This window comes from Ptychodera flava, chromosome 6 (genome assembly GCF_041260155.1).
Source record: "Ptychodera flava strain L36383 chromosome 6, AS_Pfla_20210202, whole genome shotgun sequence".
NCBI classification, from domain to species: Eukaryota; Metazoa; Hemichordata; class Enteropneusta; family Ptychoderidae; genus Ptychodera; species Ptychodera flava.
In genome coordinates, this window is record NC_091933.1 from 25,004,814 (window position 1) to 25,022,007 (window position 17,194).

Consider the following 17,194-nt stretch of genomic DNA (forward strand, 5'->3'; position numbering starts at 1 on the left):
CATGTGATCATGGCGAATTTAAAAGTCTTGGGCACAAGTTGCTATAATCGCTAATTTCAGACTACTCATGCCTACATTGTTCAGCAGAGGTACTGGATGTAGATTAGTCACAGTGCAATCAAGCCAGGACACTGGTCTGAATGAACACAGGTGCCACGTAGTAAATGTACCGTTGTCAGTCTAGGGGACGGGAAGAGGACATATGCACCCGACACAACTATGACATTGCCAAAAAGATGTAGTATTTTATTTTTGTGTAACAAAACCCAGTCCAAGACTGGGTGTCAAATGCTGCCCTAGTGGATTTATCATTACAAAAAAAGGAAGAAAATTATTGGCCAGTAACTAAGACTTACTTGGAGTGAAACTCATTAGGTTTGTTTTTTTCCTTTTTGCAGATTGTTATATGTGAAAGATGTTCACAGATTTTTCAGCATGTGTGAGCGATTACCTGTTCAATGTTATTGGAGTTTTTTTTTTGCTCTTGGGACTTGCCTTTTTTTCCCCTCAATGGTACAAAAAATACATGAGAGTAGTATAAAATCAAGCAATTGTGAGTGAGCCTCATAGAATATGACTACGTAATACAGTGTGAAAAAATATGGCTGCCAAAAAACTTTTGATCTTGTGTTGGTTATTGCCATGGTATTGAACAAAGGACATCAAAAGAAACTACCCAGGTATTAAAGATCGTTTCATCAGCCATTATTCTACACCCTATAAATCAATTACTTTAGCAACCTCTAATAATGCGCACATATACTTTTTTGGGGGGTTGATTTTATTTTTTGAAGATTTTTTATTTACATTTTTTGTTTACAGTCATTGTATAGTTCATCTGCTTGTCTAATGTCGTCTACATTAATGAAGCAAATACCGTGGTGCACAAATACGAGTAAAAAAATATCTTGCTCATACATCAAACAGTATAATCGGAAGTAAATGTATAAAAAAAAATGTTGGAAACAATTTTTTTAGCCAGCTGAAAAAAACAAAACAAAACAAAACAAAACTATTTTCCTTTAAATATTTCAGCGAAAGCCCCTTGTCTTTCCTCAATCCTACTTGTAAAGATCCCAAAAACTTTGCACTTGTCCAAAATTTTAACTTAGCTTTATTTCTTATAAAAAGCATGCATTACTTTAACAAGCAGTTAAATACTAAAAAATATAGAGTCATGAAAGTAATCTCTTGCATGAAGAAGATATAAAAACAACGCTTTTGTCCTAACATTTATCCCCGTCCCCCTCAAAAACAGGTGTTTACGGCAAGAATTTTTAAAAAATAGCTTGGAGTTAGTTGATGATACTACCCAAAGAACGGTGAAAAAATCGCAGTATCTATTCACATAGGATTTGGACTAAATTTTGTTCATTCCATTCTGTATGACAACTGTAGTTTTGAGTATACTTTTTGAAGTTTGCAGATTCCCTGGTCTGCCTCCGATAGTTTTTGTCCTCAAAATACAGAAGCTACTTACTCAACCTACATAATCATGCTATGTACTTCATTTGAATAAAACATCACCAATTTTTTTTTAACTGGAAGACAAATTCTACTAGAATACATTTTATCTTGCAGACTTGATTAATTAATTGTATATGCATAGATTATAACGTATGCACTATGGCACGTGCAGAATTTTGATCAGTCAAAAGACCTTTCTGCGATACCTTATCTCCTACCCCTTCAGATTGCAAAATAAAAATACCATTTTACAATTATTTTGCATGCCCACTTTGTGGGAGACCATAGATCAGTGGATTTGTTGCCATAATTCTTAACACTGCCTAAAAGTCTTTGTTCATGATCACAACTACTTATCGTAAAAATGCAGCTCTTGGTATAATTTTTTTGATTTTTTAAAAAATATCATGCGATAAAACTGGGAAAAAAATCGAACGTTTTCTTTTCTGAAAAACTTCAAGAGTAACTAAGTTTCTGTCTTCTACGATTCTTATTGAGATTTTGAATACAAGGCACTGTAATTTATTTGTTAATACACAAATTTCATTTTTTGTTTTTTCATTTGTACATATTCATTAAGGGCTCAAGTTGCCAGCTTGGTATTTCAGTTCCTTATGAACAGACTAACTGGAAGGGACTTCCTGGGATGTGATCGTTGCCCCACTTGACGATCATCACGTAGTTTCCTTTCTCTTTCAAGATGTAGTTGATGATGTACCGGTTTCTGCCATTGTGCTTGACCAGTATTTCTTCACAAGGTGTCTTGGGGCCGGCAATACCAACAGTCAACATGTTGTTACCTTGAAGGTGAAAAACAAAGAAGAAATCAGAGGCATGATCAGAAATATTTTCCAGAGGGAGGAAACTCAACTGAGGGAATGCAATAACTGACACTGTACTCGGCGCTTTATTTCTAGAGGGAGGGATCTCAAATACAGGAATGCACTGTATTTTGGGCTATGTCAGGAATTCCTCACACTTAAATTCAAGATGACAACATCTCAGAGAAGTACTGGTAAACAATGCCAATTTATCTCATGCACTCAGCATGAATTACCTTTTCAAAAGGAGCATTCCTCTACAGGGCGACATTAGTGGGATAAAATTCAGCAAACAAACAAAAACCAGCTATTGATACGCAAGCAATTTCAAACTAAAAACTACAGAGGGGAGTCTCACAAGCAGCATATGCAATCATAACTGAAACATGATTGCTTTGTGGTGCAGCACACACGCTTTACGGAGTGGACAAAAAATGTTGAAATTGCGCCCTTGATTTTGGACACCCTAATCCCATTCTAAAATTCTCCCCCACAATATTGAAAAGGTCATAAAAAGAGATTTATTTCAATTAAACTGACCAGCATCGCTAGCATTGACAGTGAACTGTGCCTTCCTGTTGATGAACGCTTTCTTCAGTCCCATACCAGTGGATGTCACTTTGCTGGCATCCGAAGTGAAAGTGGGCATGGAAGCATAGTTGGTGGTAGTGGTTGTCTTGGTGACAGTCTCAACAACCATCTGGGAACTCTCGTGAACACCAGTCACACCGGCCTTGTTGGCACCTGTTTCAAATTTCAGAGACAGAGAGAGAAAGAAAGAGACAGGAATGGGAAGAATGTCAGTCACTGATCCAAAGTCATAGCTAGGTACAGATATCTGTGATTATGTATACATATTGGCAGGTTGCCTGTAGCTCTACCTCATTGTTCTGAACAGCACTGATGTCTGATAATAAAAGAAAATTTCTGATGTTGATTTGGTAATCTCACACACTTTACTATATAAAGTTGCTTTGATGGCTCTTCTGGTACTGTACGATTTTAAAAAGCGGTCTGTACACCTTAGCTTCTTGCCTGAACCTTTTACCTAACACATTGACTTGTACTTTACTTGCATGTCTATAAAGCTTCATTTTGACTTGTCATTTGCATATTGCATTTGGGAAAGGAAAGAAGAAAACATGGAATGACAGAAAGAAATAAAGATACAGAAAGATGGGAAAAGAGATATTATATATGTATTTGTGGGTTGACACTCACTGCCATACACACAGTAAGACCGTGGAAAACGTGCTACATACCCGTAACTTTGACTTTGAATGGGCTGCCTACAATATGGTGAGCTCCAGCGTACTTTATTGTGATAAAGTAGTCCCCAGGAGCCATGGGTGTGTACATGCATTTGTAACCCTCTGGAACTTCCTCAACATCCATTTTCACCTTGGACGGACCATCAATAGTGATGGCCATTGCACCGGCACCAGCACCACAGGTATTCACTATGAAATGCGTCTTCTCACCTTTAAAAGGAATTTTACAGGAAAGTTTAATACATGCTGGGTAATTACAGCTTTGGGGGGGATGTGGTTTGGGGGACGGGGAACAAGCAGTATGCAGTGGCCTCGGGCAATATGGTACATGTAGGTTTATCACTTGAAGTATGGTCGACAGTGCAGCTACATATGTGGAAATAGCTACCAAAACCATCAAGAAAGTCTTCGGTAAATTCACAGTCAACGACTTTGCGATGATAAAGGTACTGCAAGGCAAATTTTGGGAATACACGACTAGCATGTCCTTGATTAATAAGTTGATTTGAACAAAGATATCATGCACAAACAAGTAAAACTGATCTGAAAAGCTGACGTCAAGATGTTAGCCTTGCATTATTCTTCATTATTGTCCGAAACCCCTTAGTATCAATTGAAAGATCACTTGAAGTATGGTCGACAGTGCAGCTACATATGTGGAAATAGCTACCAAAACCATCAAGAAAGTCTTCGGTAAATTCACAGTCAACGACTTTGCGATGATAAAGGTACTGCAAGGCAAATTTTGGGAATACACGACTAGCATGTCCTTGATTAATAAGTTGATTTGAACAAAGATATCATGCGCCAATAAGTAAAACTGATCTGAAAAGCTGACGTCAAGATGTTGGCCTTGCATTGTTCTTCATTATTGTCCGAAACCCCTTAGTATCAATAGAAAGACATGGACTTTGGTACGAAGAAACATAAGAACGGATGCAAACTGACGAGAACAGAGTCTTCTGTGGTCCCTTACCGGTGCGAGCTGACTCCAAGCCGGGACCTGTAGCATGGACCATTCCAGGATCACCTTCAACACTCCCAACACGTACACGGAATGGACTTCCGGGGATGTGAGCACCCTTAAATCTGACGTGGATCATGTGGACACCGTTCTCCCTAGGCATAAACCTGACAGCGTAGTTTCCTAGAGTGTAAATAGAATTGATGAATCATTGTAACCTAACTGTGTAGGTTTCTTGGAAATACATCACTTTTTTTTTTCTCCAGACACCTTATTTGGTTCATAACTCCACGCTTCAAAGTGGAAATCTTCTCCAATGGTTTGAATATAGAGTTTAATCAACAATTAATGATCGTTTCATTACAATACTTCTTGTATGCTTGCAACATATGACTCTTTTGGTTACAGCATAAATGGGTGAAGGGTGATGTCACACGGGACGAGCGACCATTTTTCTTACCTTCACTGATTTCAGTAATGATACAGTCATCTTCAGTGCCAGAGGGAGCCACCACTTTGGCATCAATCAATCCCTGAGCCCCGTTAAGCTGAACGGCAAAAGAAGCGGGCTGATTGGGTTTGAGTCCGGTCTCTTGAAGGCTGGTTACACTGAGTCTGCGTGCATCGCCAATGGGTGGGGTCACAAAGACCTTGTAGGGGCTGTCTGGGATGTGTTCGTCGTTGTACTTGATACTTACTGCATATTCACCTGTTGACATGGAGAGTATTGCTATTGTCAGATTGCTGGACTATGCTTACAAAAGTAAGTTTTGTTTTTAAATCATAGCTTCTTGTTTTTCTTTGTTTCTTATTATTTTCTCATGCGTGGATCATAAGCAAAATCACACTTTGTCAGTGATGGATATGGGCTTGTTGATGTTTATGTTCTGTGAAATGAAGCATTGCTCACATGACATTGTGTAGAAATTGAACACTCTGCAGAAGAGAAATAGACAGAACAAACACCATTTTCAACAAGATTGTTTTGATATCAGTACCTGGTTCAGTGGGCTCATAACAGACTTGGCAAGATCCATCTTTCTTGTCTTCAAAATCAATCTCGGCTTTAGCGGGACCCTCGACGGAGATTGACAGGCTGCCAGGGCCAGCTTCTCTAGTCCACACTGTAAATTCAGACTTCTGTTTGACTTCGCCTCTTTCAAGACCGGGACCACCAGCGTGTACCTTGTGGGCACCACCTTCACCCAGTGGACCAACTGTGAACTGGAACGGGCTTCCTGTAAAGCGAAAAAATAAAAATAAAATCACAAACTCCCTGAATTTTACTTTTTTTAGGGGTCAAATATCTCCTGCATAACTATAACAATTGGTTAAAACATAATTTATTGATACATAGGCCAAAAGAGGAATTCTCTACCATTAAAAGAGGTAATTTTAAGTGACTGCTGGACTTTTCAACCAAGCACATTGCCCAAGTCCAAATGCAAGAACATCTTGCAAGAAGATTCATGAAATATCATGACATTTACTCCAAGGTTAAATTTTTTCATATGTACATAAAATTATCTGCCTGGAAGTGATGACAGCATATGTTCATTTCCCTGATAACTGGTATGGGGTACTTCAAAACTCACTTGCTTCAATGGCTTCAAAATGAATCACACAAGCTGCAGACAAGGAGAGTATTGCAGAACTTTTAGAGTCTAGAAATCTTTTCTCAAGGCACTTTCCTACAGACTGAGCAAGGCATCAAGCTGGACAAACATCGAACAATTCACTTTCAGATGTAACATTTCTTTTTCAACAGAAAGCCACAGGCATTCAGATAAAAAGTCTATGCAATATTTGAATTTTTTGCATATCTTTTGAGTAACTTTATTGTTTTTCATCTCTACTGAAAGAAAAAGAAAGATACTGTTACTACAGGAATATCTCAAGTGACAATGAAATGAAAGACAAGAACTGTGCTGACCTGCTACATGCATGCCCTTGTGTTTGACACTGACAGTGTGGACGCCCATCATATTTGGGACAAATCTGACTGTGTAAGTGAAGGCCGAGCCGTCAACGATTTCAGCGTCTTCGGTCTTGCCAGCTGGGTTGGTCACCTGTGCAGTCATGTCCAGTGGGTCAGTACCTGACAAAAGATGAAAACTCTGTACGTTAGCTCCTGATGTGACAGCTGCCATAAGTTCGCCGAGAGACAGAGGGATAATTGAAGCAATTCTGGAACCGAGGACGACATCCATTCACAAGGTTTTGGGACGATCAACAAAACCGTCAAGCTTAAACAACTGTAGTCTGCTGGGATTGTATAGCAAGTACTGAATTACAGGTGTCTGTACCATCTTACTGACATAAAATCTCACCTGGTATTTTCATTCCCAATTCACATTCACTTCCTACTTGGGAAACCGCTGCAGCTTGTCTCTTGCGAGTGATTGTCTCCACAAATTTGCCTGAGCCTTCACCATGAACTTTGACCTTGAATGGACTTCCTGCAACATGGAACAATGAAAATAACAGTCAATTTGTGTTAAGGACACAACAATAGAGGTATACCTTATTACAAGAATTTTCCTTGCTGATTCAATCTGCTGCAAATTCCTTGAAAACATAATGCTGATTTTTTTCTCAAAGTGCAGCTCAGACAAGCTCTAGTGGTGGCTTCTCTCATTGCTGCCGACAGCAAACTGGGACTAACCTGGTACATGCTGGTCAGCATATTTCACATTGAGGATGTAGTTTCCGGGTTCAGTTGGCCTGTAGGTCACTGTGCAGGTACCGTCTCCGTTGTCTTCACAGTTGATGTCTGCCTTGCTGGGTCCTTCTATTGAGACGCCCAATCCACCATATCCTTCAACGAAGAAAAATTTTATGATCAGCCACCGTCAACACATCTGGTCACACTTCAGAAGATTTCACAAAACGATTTAGCTGCACTTGTAGTGCCTTTTCACATCCTGATCTTAAATGTCTTCATAAGAAATGCTGGATGTGTACATGAGGGTTTGCATCCTTTGGCTCTGACATTGGGTCCGGGAAACTGACCTCATCTTTCTGTAGGTGAAGACCTTTTTCTGGTGAAGTGAGTTCTTTTCTTTGATTTTTTTTTACTTAGATCCCTGCAGTGACAATTCTCTGATCTGCATGGTTGTCATCTGGCATTGTTGCAACATTTGTATCGCTAAAGCCGCATAAACTAACTGGCTTATTTAATACTTTGCCTTGCCTAAGGGATCTTTTTTTGTTAACAAATAATACTGCTGCAACTCAGCTTTGGTTGGAATGTTAGAATTACTACTTTACTGATTTTAATAGCCACCAATTAACTCACCAGCCTTTGTTGTGTCAACTAAGAACTCTGCGATTTCTCCAGCATCTGCCTCTGCGATGCCCAATCCAGACACCTTAACCTTGCTAGCATCGCCGATCTCTTGAGGCCCAACAGTAACCTTAAATGGGCTGTTAGTGACATGAAGGCCGCGTTTCTTTACGCTAACCATGTGGTCACCAGTCTCCTTGGGAGTGAAAGAAATACCTACAAAATAGGAAGCATGGGTGTTACTGGGTGAAGTGATTACAGGTCATAACGAGAAGCGGGTCAGTATTGTTAATATTGCAGCAAATTAGCCTTAATTAGTAGTTACTATTAAGACAATTATTATTACTTAATTTATTCACTATTGAGTTATGACAATTAAAACACTGTCACATTTGCTCTATGAACCAGTTGTGTTGATTATATCTGGTGGTAAACCACATGTCATTGTCAGTTGATCAGGCTGCCCTCTGGAGGTCATGTTTTACACAACCAAGGATTGTATGGAAGCTGCGATCACTGTACCGTACCTTTGTTTTACAATGCACCAATGATGTGGAAGTAATTTCTGTTTGCAGAAGCAATGTCTGTTTGCTATCTCCTGCATTTGAGCTGCATGCACAGTTTGAATTCTAAGATGAATGAAATGAATCCTTTCACCACTGTGGGTTTGGCCCAAACCATGCACCAGTTGTGGTGTAGACATGTTTACAGGGAATCTGGGCTGAACAGGTTAAACCTGTCTCCCACACTGTAATTGACCACCATAGCCAAATACACGCCATCTTTGCATGTCATTTCACCGCCAACTTTGTACTGAGGAGTGAAGGGTTTTTGAAGCTTACCAATATTGCCATTGGGTAGGCGTTTCAGTTGACAGGGTTCGTCTTTAGTTGATGATGGGCTCTTGATGGTTGCGGTCAGTTGGCTGAGATCAGTCTCGTTAATCCTCAGAGGAACCTCCGATGATCTTCCCAAAGGCAAGTGTCTCATTGGACCATCTGGGGAGAGACTCGGCATTTCAGTACAGGCAGTGGTTGTGCTCTGTCGTGAGCAATGCTAGCCTCATCACTTTTATACATGCGCTTTGAACAACTGTGCCCAATGAGATGAGAGAAAACTGCTGGGGGACATGTTTGGTATGTCTGATGGACTATGGTGGAAGTCACCGGGAATTTGCGTTAAACACACCGTACATACTTGTTGCTGGTTACTGTGGTATTGATTACGGTCGACAGAACTATGCCATGAATACTTTGTGGTTTAGTCATCAAGTGGCTGGCATGGTGTGGTGTGACTGCTTCAACGTAGACATATCATACATGAACTGACATTTGTCACACTGCCATCAATCGCCTAACGAGCAATCCCAGAATAGTACAGAGATTACACGACCCATAAGACATCCAAACGGCCTCTGTGTGTATGCACAGACACACAGACCCTCTCTGGATGTCCAGACATTCTATCCATTAGAGACCCACTTTCTTTATTATACATACAGCTTCATCAGATGGTGATGGAACAACATCAATGGTTACATTTTTAACACCATTTGTAGGTTGGGGGGGGGGGGAAACGATCCTCTCCTATGCCTGGCTCTTCCTTCAAACTTTTGACCTCCCCTCTCAACACCTTCTTACAATCTGCCTTCCCACTATGAAAATTCCTCCCCTTCATTTTCATCTGAAAAGCCTTACCTGTGATTTTGGCATTGAATGGACTTCCGGGCACATGTTTGTCAGCGAATTTGACAATCACAGAGTAGTCACCAGGCTTGGTTGGGTAATAGGAAACACTGCAGGTACCGTCTTTGTTGTCTATGCATTTGATTTCAGCTTTAGATGGGCCTTCTACGGCCAGTGCCAGACCACCTGAGAATCAAACAAACAATATTGTTACCGTTTTGAGCGAGTTAAATAAATATTTCCAAGAACTTTCATGATCTAGCTAGCTTACAGGCTAATTAACATACATGGTGGAACTTACTCTCGCTAGGAAGTGAGAAATTTTGTGTGTTGCCTACCTGCTCCAGCATCTTTAGTGTTGATGGTGAAATTGCAAGGTTCACAGACCACACCGTGGGTAAGACCTGGACCATATGCTGTTACCTGGCCGCTCTTGACTTCAACCACATGGAACTCGAAGGGACTACCTGTAGCGGGGTTGGAAACGGAAAGACAGGAACCATGATATATGCGTTGGATATTGCCATGGTTACCAGGAAGTGGCCATGGTTAGAATTGTTCACTGTTATTGTCCGTTGTTGCAAAATTGTGTACAAAGGACATCTGGGTCACCTTGAATTGTAAATTGGTATCTGTGACTGGCGTTTGTATTCATTTGCATAAAATGTTCACTTTACTTAAGACTACTCACCCTATTAACATATTACAAGTCCATGTAAAGCAAGCTATAGGCATGCAAGATCTTAGATAAAGTTGCAGAAAAATCTATCTTTGGTGACCTCATGACTTTTTAAAAGGCCACATATAGCTGACACATTGGTGACTTAATGACTTTTTAAAGGCCACATGGAGCTGACATATTGACCGCCAACCTTTGAAGATGATGACACGACAAAAAGTGAGATTTACGGTGTGTCTGCAAAGAGCTAGAACATCTTACCCACCTGGAACATCTTTGTCGTTGTATTTGATGTAGAGTATGTGAAGTCCTTTTTCTGTTGGCGAGTATTTGACCTTGATTGTGCCATCTTTGTTTTCTGTAATTTGGGGCTTGTGTCTCTTTCCTGACGGAGTTTTTACTTCCCCTGTGGCGTTCAAAAGACAATGAACAGTTCATGAGGTATGACATCATTCTGTGCCACACTCTCCATTCATTACACACCAAAACATACTTGAAAATGCAAAAGCTCCATACAGTAAGGATTCGTTGTGAAGAAAAGACACTGATTAACTAAAATCTAAAAAGGGTAGATGTACAAAAAGCCTAAAAAGGGATGCACTATTTTGCAGCATTTTTTTTACAAATTACCGGTACATATAAAATAAAAATTCACTTCTGTCACTGATAAGAGCCTGCTACCTAGTAGTGTTGTATTGACTGGTTAAGGTGTTTCAATTTAAACTTCAACTCCTGACCTTGTTTTAAAGGTTAGAATGACAAATCTGAAACTCTACACAGGGAGATGAAGGTGTGAGGTTTTACAAGGCATTAGGAAACTGTAAGCCTGATATAGCTGTGTCTTACACAACACAAAGGTATTCATGTCACCCAAACTAGCTTGTACTAGAAAGCTCCTTCATTAAAATGGGTTACTTTCATATATCATCAACTTTCAAAGTTTTTAATACCATTTCCTATCCTGTATACTGTGCTATTTCCGGTGAAAACGGCCCTCCTAGGACATCGAAGCTATATGTATAGGCTGTTAATGTAGGTCAAATGAAATTCAAAAAAGGATCTATTACAATTTTACCCCCTCTTGCTCATCATGAATAATTGATGAGGAAAAGTCATGAAAGGAATGCGGAGTAATGTAGACATACACAGTATACTGACAAAACCAAACCACTATCAGCTTTGGTTTTGACCATTTTGTTTTCAATGGTGAGGACTGGGCACACAGTCCATGTAGCCGACAATGAGATGCAAATGATATGCGGTCAAGGTCTCCTCAACTAACTTTCAGCTGGTCTTCACTTTCTACTATTTTTATAGTATTTTTTACAAAGGCACAGACTTATTCTACCTGCAACTTAAAACTGATAGTGTTTTTGTAGCTCATTCTGTACTATTTTTCATAGTTTTTGGTAGCCGGTAACAGACACTTCGTGTTCGTGTCGGCTACATGGACGATCTGCCGAGGACTGAACCATATGCTGATGCACAGGGATACAGAGGTTGCATTCCCCCCCCCCCCCCCAGCAACATGCAAATTTAAGGCCTTACATTCTTCACTACCTGGAAAATGTTTTCTGGAATGCACGTGTCTATTAAAACTGACACACACATGATATGCTGCAGTAGTAAACAGCATGGCAAAGGTGGATTTTGAGGCTCACGCTTCAACATATCCATCAAGTAAGCACTCAGATGGAATTTATAAAAACAACTTGTTCCTTTTCACTTCTGTAATTTTTTTGAAAGAATAACAAACAGACATGTGTATCAACGTGAACAGATGGCAGTCTTGCAAATACCCAGCATACTGATAGCTTCCGCACTAATTAAGCGTCAGACCATAGAAAAATTGACCTTTCCCTGCAAAAGGTCAACAAAATAGCACAGATACGAGGCACATAAGCAATCACTGAGAAAATCCCCAGATGTGTGAGAGTTGAGATTACAGGCGGATGAATGCATTTTTTGGCACTGTAGTCACATTTTTGTCTGAAATATGGCTACTTCGTGATTTATTGTGTCTGCTGTTGGCTGCAAGTTTATTGTTTTCAAATAGTTACACATAAAATGACATAAGCTGGTGTGTAATAAATGATCCAGTTATCTCGTTTCTGAAATTTGCCGGCTATTTCTCTCCCAAGATTATTAAATGTCTGCAACTGAGAAGGTCATGTGCAATTTAAGACATTTTTTTTTTTGGTTCACTTCAGTAACAAAATTTCCGAAAATAGCAAAGAGGTCACCAGTTACCACTGAGAAGATCAATAACAAAGTCACAACAAGGTCATCTGTAACTGGCATGTGCAACTTGCTCCCACCTCCCACACACACTTCATTCCATTACTTAGATTTATGACAAGATATGTGGCTACAAAAGGCATCAATGTGCCACTAACGAGCCTAAATGTGGTGTTGAAATTCTCATAAATTCTGTCAGTAGGTCAAGAAAGCAAGTTTATTAAATCTGCACACTGGCTACAGCCAGCCAACACTATGTGAAAAATGACGTCAACATGCACATTTCTCTGTCTGGTATGTTAAGTGCGCCCTCATGTGTCAGCACAGCAGAACTGAAAACCTTCCATCTGGTATGCAAACTGGTGTTAGCAGTGCACTTTAAGGTAGACTAAGCCTTGGGGACAGATGTTTGGACTGTAAAACTTGTAAAATTCTTTTCTGATCTACCACTTGTGAGGGCTCATTTTTTAAAGCTCCTTATGTGAGAAAAATTATCACCATCTTAGTTTTTCAAAAATCGAAAATAGTATTTTTACATAGAGTAAACACAGAAATGGTGGCCATTTTGAATTCCAAATATTGGTAAATTTAGGGTAATTTGTTTCTCTAGTGCCAAAATTTGCACAGTGACCCTCGAATTTTATTCTTGACTTTGAAAGAAAATGGTTGAAAGATCCCTTGAGGAAAGCTTGAGCAAAAGTTTGTCTTTCGCTTTTGAGGTGCATACTACCTTAACTCTTTCACCTTTAAGATATGAAAGATATTTCTACTTCCCCAGAAAATGCATGTACACACTCATTATGAAGTAACAATTTCATGTTAGTAATAATTCTGTCACTCAACTTTGATGCATCAAACCATAAACATAGTGCATAGAAGACAAAGTTTTTATAGTGCGCTTTCAATTGATTTTGCAGGGTTTGACCAAAATGTGAAAAGCATGAAACATTTATGCAATTGCCATTGTCAACTCAGACTGACTGAAACATCTTTACATCTGTGATTTTTTCTTTTGAAATGGGACAAGAATTATGTATCAGCGGTCACAGCTACTTTTGCAAGGGAGGTGGCAGGGGACGGGGTCAATCTAAATATATCGATTCGAACTGTTGTTGCATGAAGCACGTAGATCGCAGATAACAAAAGCAGCCAGTGTTATTTTCATAAAACAGACTATTTTTGTCAATGCCAGATAAATAGTATAAATAGTACTCTGTGACGGAATGACATTTTCCACATTCTTCAACTACATCACTTGTGTATACAATGGACATCAACACACACATCAACATGAGGACACCACTTTGCATATAGACATGAATTTCATCTGATAAACCAGGCAGCTCTAGCAAAATGGTAAATTTAGTGAAAATGCATCACTTCTGTACATTCTGTTGGTAGGGTATAATCAAGAACTACGATAACAAGTCTCTACTTTGCAATTTCATGTCATTCGTAGAACCGTATAAAAGCTCAACAAGCTATCACATCAGCGACGTATTGTCTGATGCGACTATAACTAGAAATATATCTGCACAGAGGTTTAATTCAGAGGTTCGTCTTACCGGTGATTTTGCCAGTACCAGCGCCAGTGACTGGGATAACAAGATCGAATGGTCTCATATCCTGCGACATGCTGTCGATATCCGTGCGAGGTGGACCCTCTTCAGCCTGAAGATGTCAAACAAAAGAAGAAGAAAATGGAATATCTCATTTTAAAGAATGTTTCCAACGTGCAAATCAGTGCCGAGTTCATAAAATATCTAAACTCTCAATGAGAAGTCCCATAATGTTTGTGCGACCTTGAGGGAGTTACATACGTGAGATAATTGAAATCATTCTGATAATTTTAACAGTCGTCAGAATAATGGCATTATGACATGCTGACAATATACCAAATTTAACCACAAGAGAACATAAAACCTAAAATCCTATCAATCTATCTCACACTTAATCTGAAGAATGACTGGCCTTTCAATCACTGACAATTTTCTCGATATTAAAATACTCAAAAAGTAATGGAATATTGGCTGCCTAGAATACGCTTGGTAGTCGTAAAAATGGCTATATTTGCAACTCTGACAAACAATTCTGTTATTTGACACTCACAGACAACCCATCAAAACAGCCATGCAGACAGCACGGTCTGCACGGACCACCCTCTCATGATACGATAGCTCTCTGCCATTCCTAGAGGAAAATGAAATTACAACAACTCGCAGCACTTGCTCTTGTTACACACTCAAGTCACAGATCACTTTGAAAGCAAAACAGCATTATCGTTGCAGCAAAGTATGAATAATACGCTGTTCAACCTCCCATCTGGACTCAGTAGATGCAACCTTACACTGTACACATGATCAAACTCAATCAGCATACAAGACAGACAATGAAAAATCACACGATACTAACTCCACAAGCAGACATACAAGTATGCTAAATACAGAACACATCCTTACAAACGGAAAGATCAACACATAGATTCTTTAGACACACACAGTCTCAAACACAGGAAGAATTATACACATGAAAATTTAAGGAAGGAACTTACGTGCATATACACACACATGGAACACAGGATAATTCAGAAAGACAAAGGCTCAAGAGTCTGTTTATTTGAATATAAATCACAGCAAATTTCCATGAAATGAGTCATTGAATGGGAGGCAGCCACATTAGTAAAATGACTTCATGATCTTGTAATATTATGAGACAGAAACTCATGAAAGGTTAATTCTCTATTTTCCAAGTAGTATTTCTTTCTATGGTTTGTCTATGAAGCCTGGTAGAAAGAGGATTAATTTGAGCAATACTGTATTTTATCTAATGGCCTCACAATATAATTCAGTGGTGCAGAATGTATTCTTTTACATTTTTGGGGATTAAAATTTTAAATTTCTTGTCTCTTGTTGAGATGATCCAGAAATACTGCACGCTTAAAAACATTCTGCAACTTCATTGAAGCAATTATTCATCTGATGGTTTGATCCGTATCCGTCGTAGATGCAGTCAACGTAAAAAATAACATACTGTCAGAGACATCAAGCCCACTGGGCCACACATCCAAGAGCATATTAAAGTCTACAACAGGAAGATGGGGCAAGTAGCCCTATATCACTGGGTTGCTTATATTCAAAAGCACCATTCACAAATGTTCCCGGTTGAAACATGGGTTGCAAAAAGCTATGATATCACATACTTAGTGACCCCTATATCTCACCATCACGTTCATGCAGATTTCACATCCAATTTCAGGTCACAGGGTTTGTGCCTGATACCAGGGAGTGGAATGCAGACACTTGTCTTCTGACCTTTCCTTTGGCTGCGTGTGGATTATCACACATGCCAAAGGTTGACTCTTAGTTGAGATCGATTCTCAAACTATAAAACTTTAATTTTGACATGTAAAACAGATATCATAAAACTTTAATTTCAACATGTAAAATAGATATTGTCATGAAACTTGATTTTAATTTGTGATACATATTTGAACGTTTATTTTTAATTATCGTATAATAGGGTGATAAAAGAGACTGACTACCAGATAGAGAAGAAGACAAATTGTATTTACAAATGCTGTTACATTTGAGGTAGAAGACGGAGACTAGGAGGGGCGATCTGAAAGACTGTCAGACAGACAGATAGACAGACAGACAGGTGAGCAAATAGATAAATAGACAGGGAGAAACACCATGAAAGGGGAAAGTTGAGTAGAATTATCAATGGTCAGGTTAGGGTTGTTCATATTTCAACTGATCAACTCTGATCTGATCGAGACATGGCTTTGACAGTGTGTGCATGATTGCCTTTTTTATTTTGGTGTCACACATGATTGTGAAGGCCAAGAACAGAAAATGTACACTACTATACGAAAAATTGCACAATGACCAAAGCATTGACCCCGATCGGAGGTGAGCTATTTACATATGTCATACATGTATTGTGGTATTTAGGCACGAACTCCATTTTAAGCAGAAACATACGACTTGAACCTAAGTGCAAATGCCAGACGATAATATTTCTAAAGATCATATATAACAAAGTTAAGCTACTGTCAGGTGTCTCATGATGGTATTGTCTTTTTATGTGTTACATAGTTTATGGAATGCTTCTGTAACTATCTCCATCAAATAACATTCAAAAGTAGAATGCATTTTAGTGGCACTGTCCTGCTGAACTGAACATCTTGATGGTAAACTCTGGATGTACGCATGTGAGTTCATTTGTTTTTTTTACGGTAATTTGTGCCTCAAAATTGAAATACTTACGGTACTATAAATTTTCGCTCAAACTTCCCTCAAGAGAACTTTAAACCATTTCCTTTCGAAATTAAGAATATAAATCAGGGGTCACTACGCAAAATTTGGTACTTAGGGAAAATCAATGTGTATCAACACTTAAAATTAAATGGCAACCACCCCTTTGTTAAGTTTATGGGGCAAAATTAGTTTTCAAGTCTGTTAAAATTTTTATGTACTTCGAGAGCTTCAAAATGAGCCCCCCCCAACTGATGACAAGAAAAGTAATTAAATTAAAATAATTGAAATTCCAAATATCTGTCGCCGGGCACATTCAACCTGAAGCCTCATTATCTGGATCTTTTTGTATTTTGTTCACAAATAATTACCATGCAGTATTTATAAAAGTGGGGCTCATATATACCTTATAAATTTATCACCCTGAGACAAAGCAGTCACAAAACCCAGAAGAAACAAGCTGAACCACAGACAAAGAAACAATCTGTGGCTGAACCTATCACAAACCTGATGCATGGTTTGTTTAC

The 17,194-nt window shown here is 39.0% G+C and overlaps 1 protein-coding gene across 21 annotated transcripts in view; it reads right to left on the minus strand.

Moving 5' to 3' along the window:
• Positions 1 to 220: 220 nt before the first annotated feature.
• Positions 221 to 17,194, minus strand: part of LOC139135296 (filamin-C-like) — a 150,517-nt gene continuing 133,543 nt past the window's right edge. For all 21 annotated transcript variants that reach the window (XM_070702636.1, XM_070702632.1, XM_070702628.1 and 18 more), the window contains 15 exons: positions 13,977 to 14,082; positions 10,439 to 10,579; positions 9,833 to 9,961; positions 9,507 to 9,680; positions 8,652 to 8,807; positions 7,822 to 8,025; positions 7,189 to 7,341; positions 6,854 to 6,982; positions 6,457 to 6,621; positions 5,522 to 5,761; positions 4,984 to 5,232; positions 4,536 to 4,706; positions 3,551 to 3,769; positions 2,829 to 3,032; positions 221 to 2,267 (listed from right to left, as the gene is read on the minus strand). In XM_070702636.1, the coding sequence (XP_070558737.1) occupies positions 2,080 to 2,267; positions 2,829 to 3,032; positions 3,551 to 3,769; positions 4,536 to 4,706; positions 4,984 to 5,232; positions 5,522 to 5,761; positions 6,457 to 6,621; positions 6,854 to 6,982; positions 7,189 to 7,341; positions 7,822 to 8,025; positions 8,652 to 8,807; positions 9,507 to 9,680; positions 9,833 to 9,961; positions 10,439 to 10,579; positions 13,977 to 14,082 (2,628 nt within the window). In that variant the 3' untranslated portion in view covers positions 221 to 2,079. The remainder of the gene's footprint in view (positions 2,268 to 2,828; positions 3,033 to 3,550; positions 3,770 to 4,535; positions 4,707 to 4,983; positions 5,233 to 5,521; positions 5,762 to 6,456; positions 6,622 to 6,853; positions 6,983 to 7,188; positions 7,342 to 7,821; positions 8,026 to 8,651; positions 8,808 to 9,506; positions 9,681 to 9,832; positions 9,962 to 10,438; positions 10,580 to 13,976; positions 14,083 to 17,194) is intronic.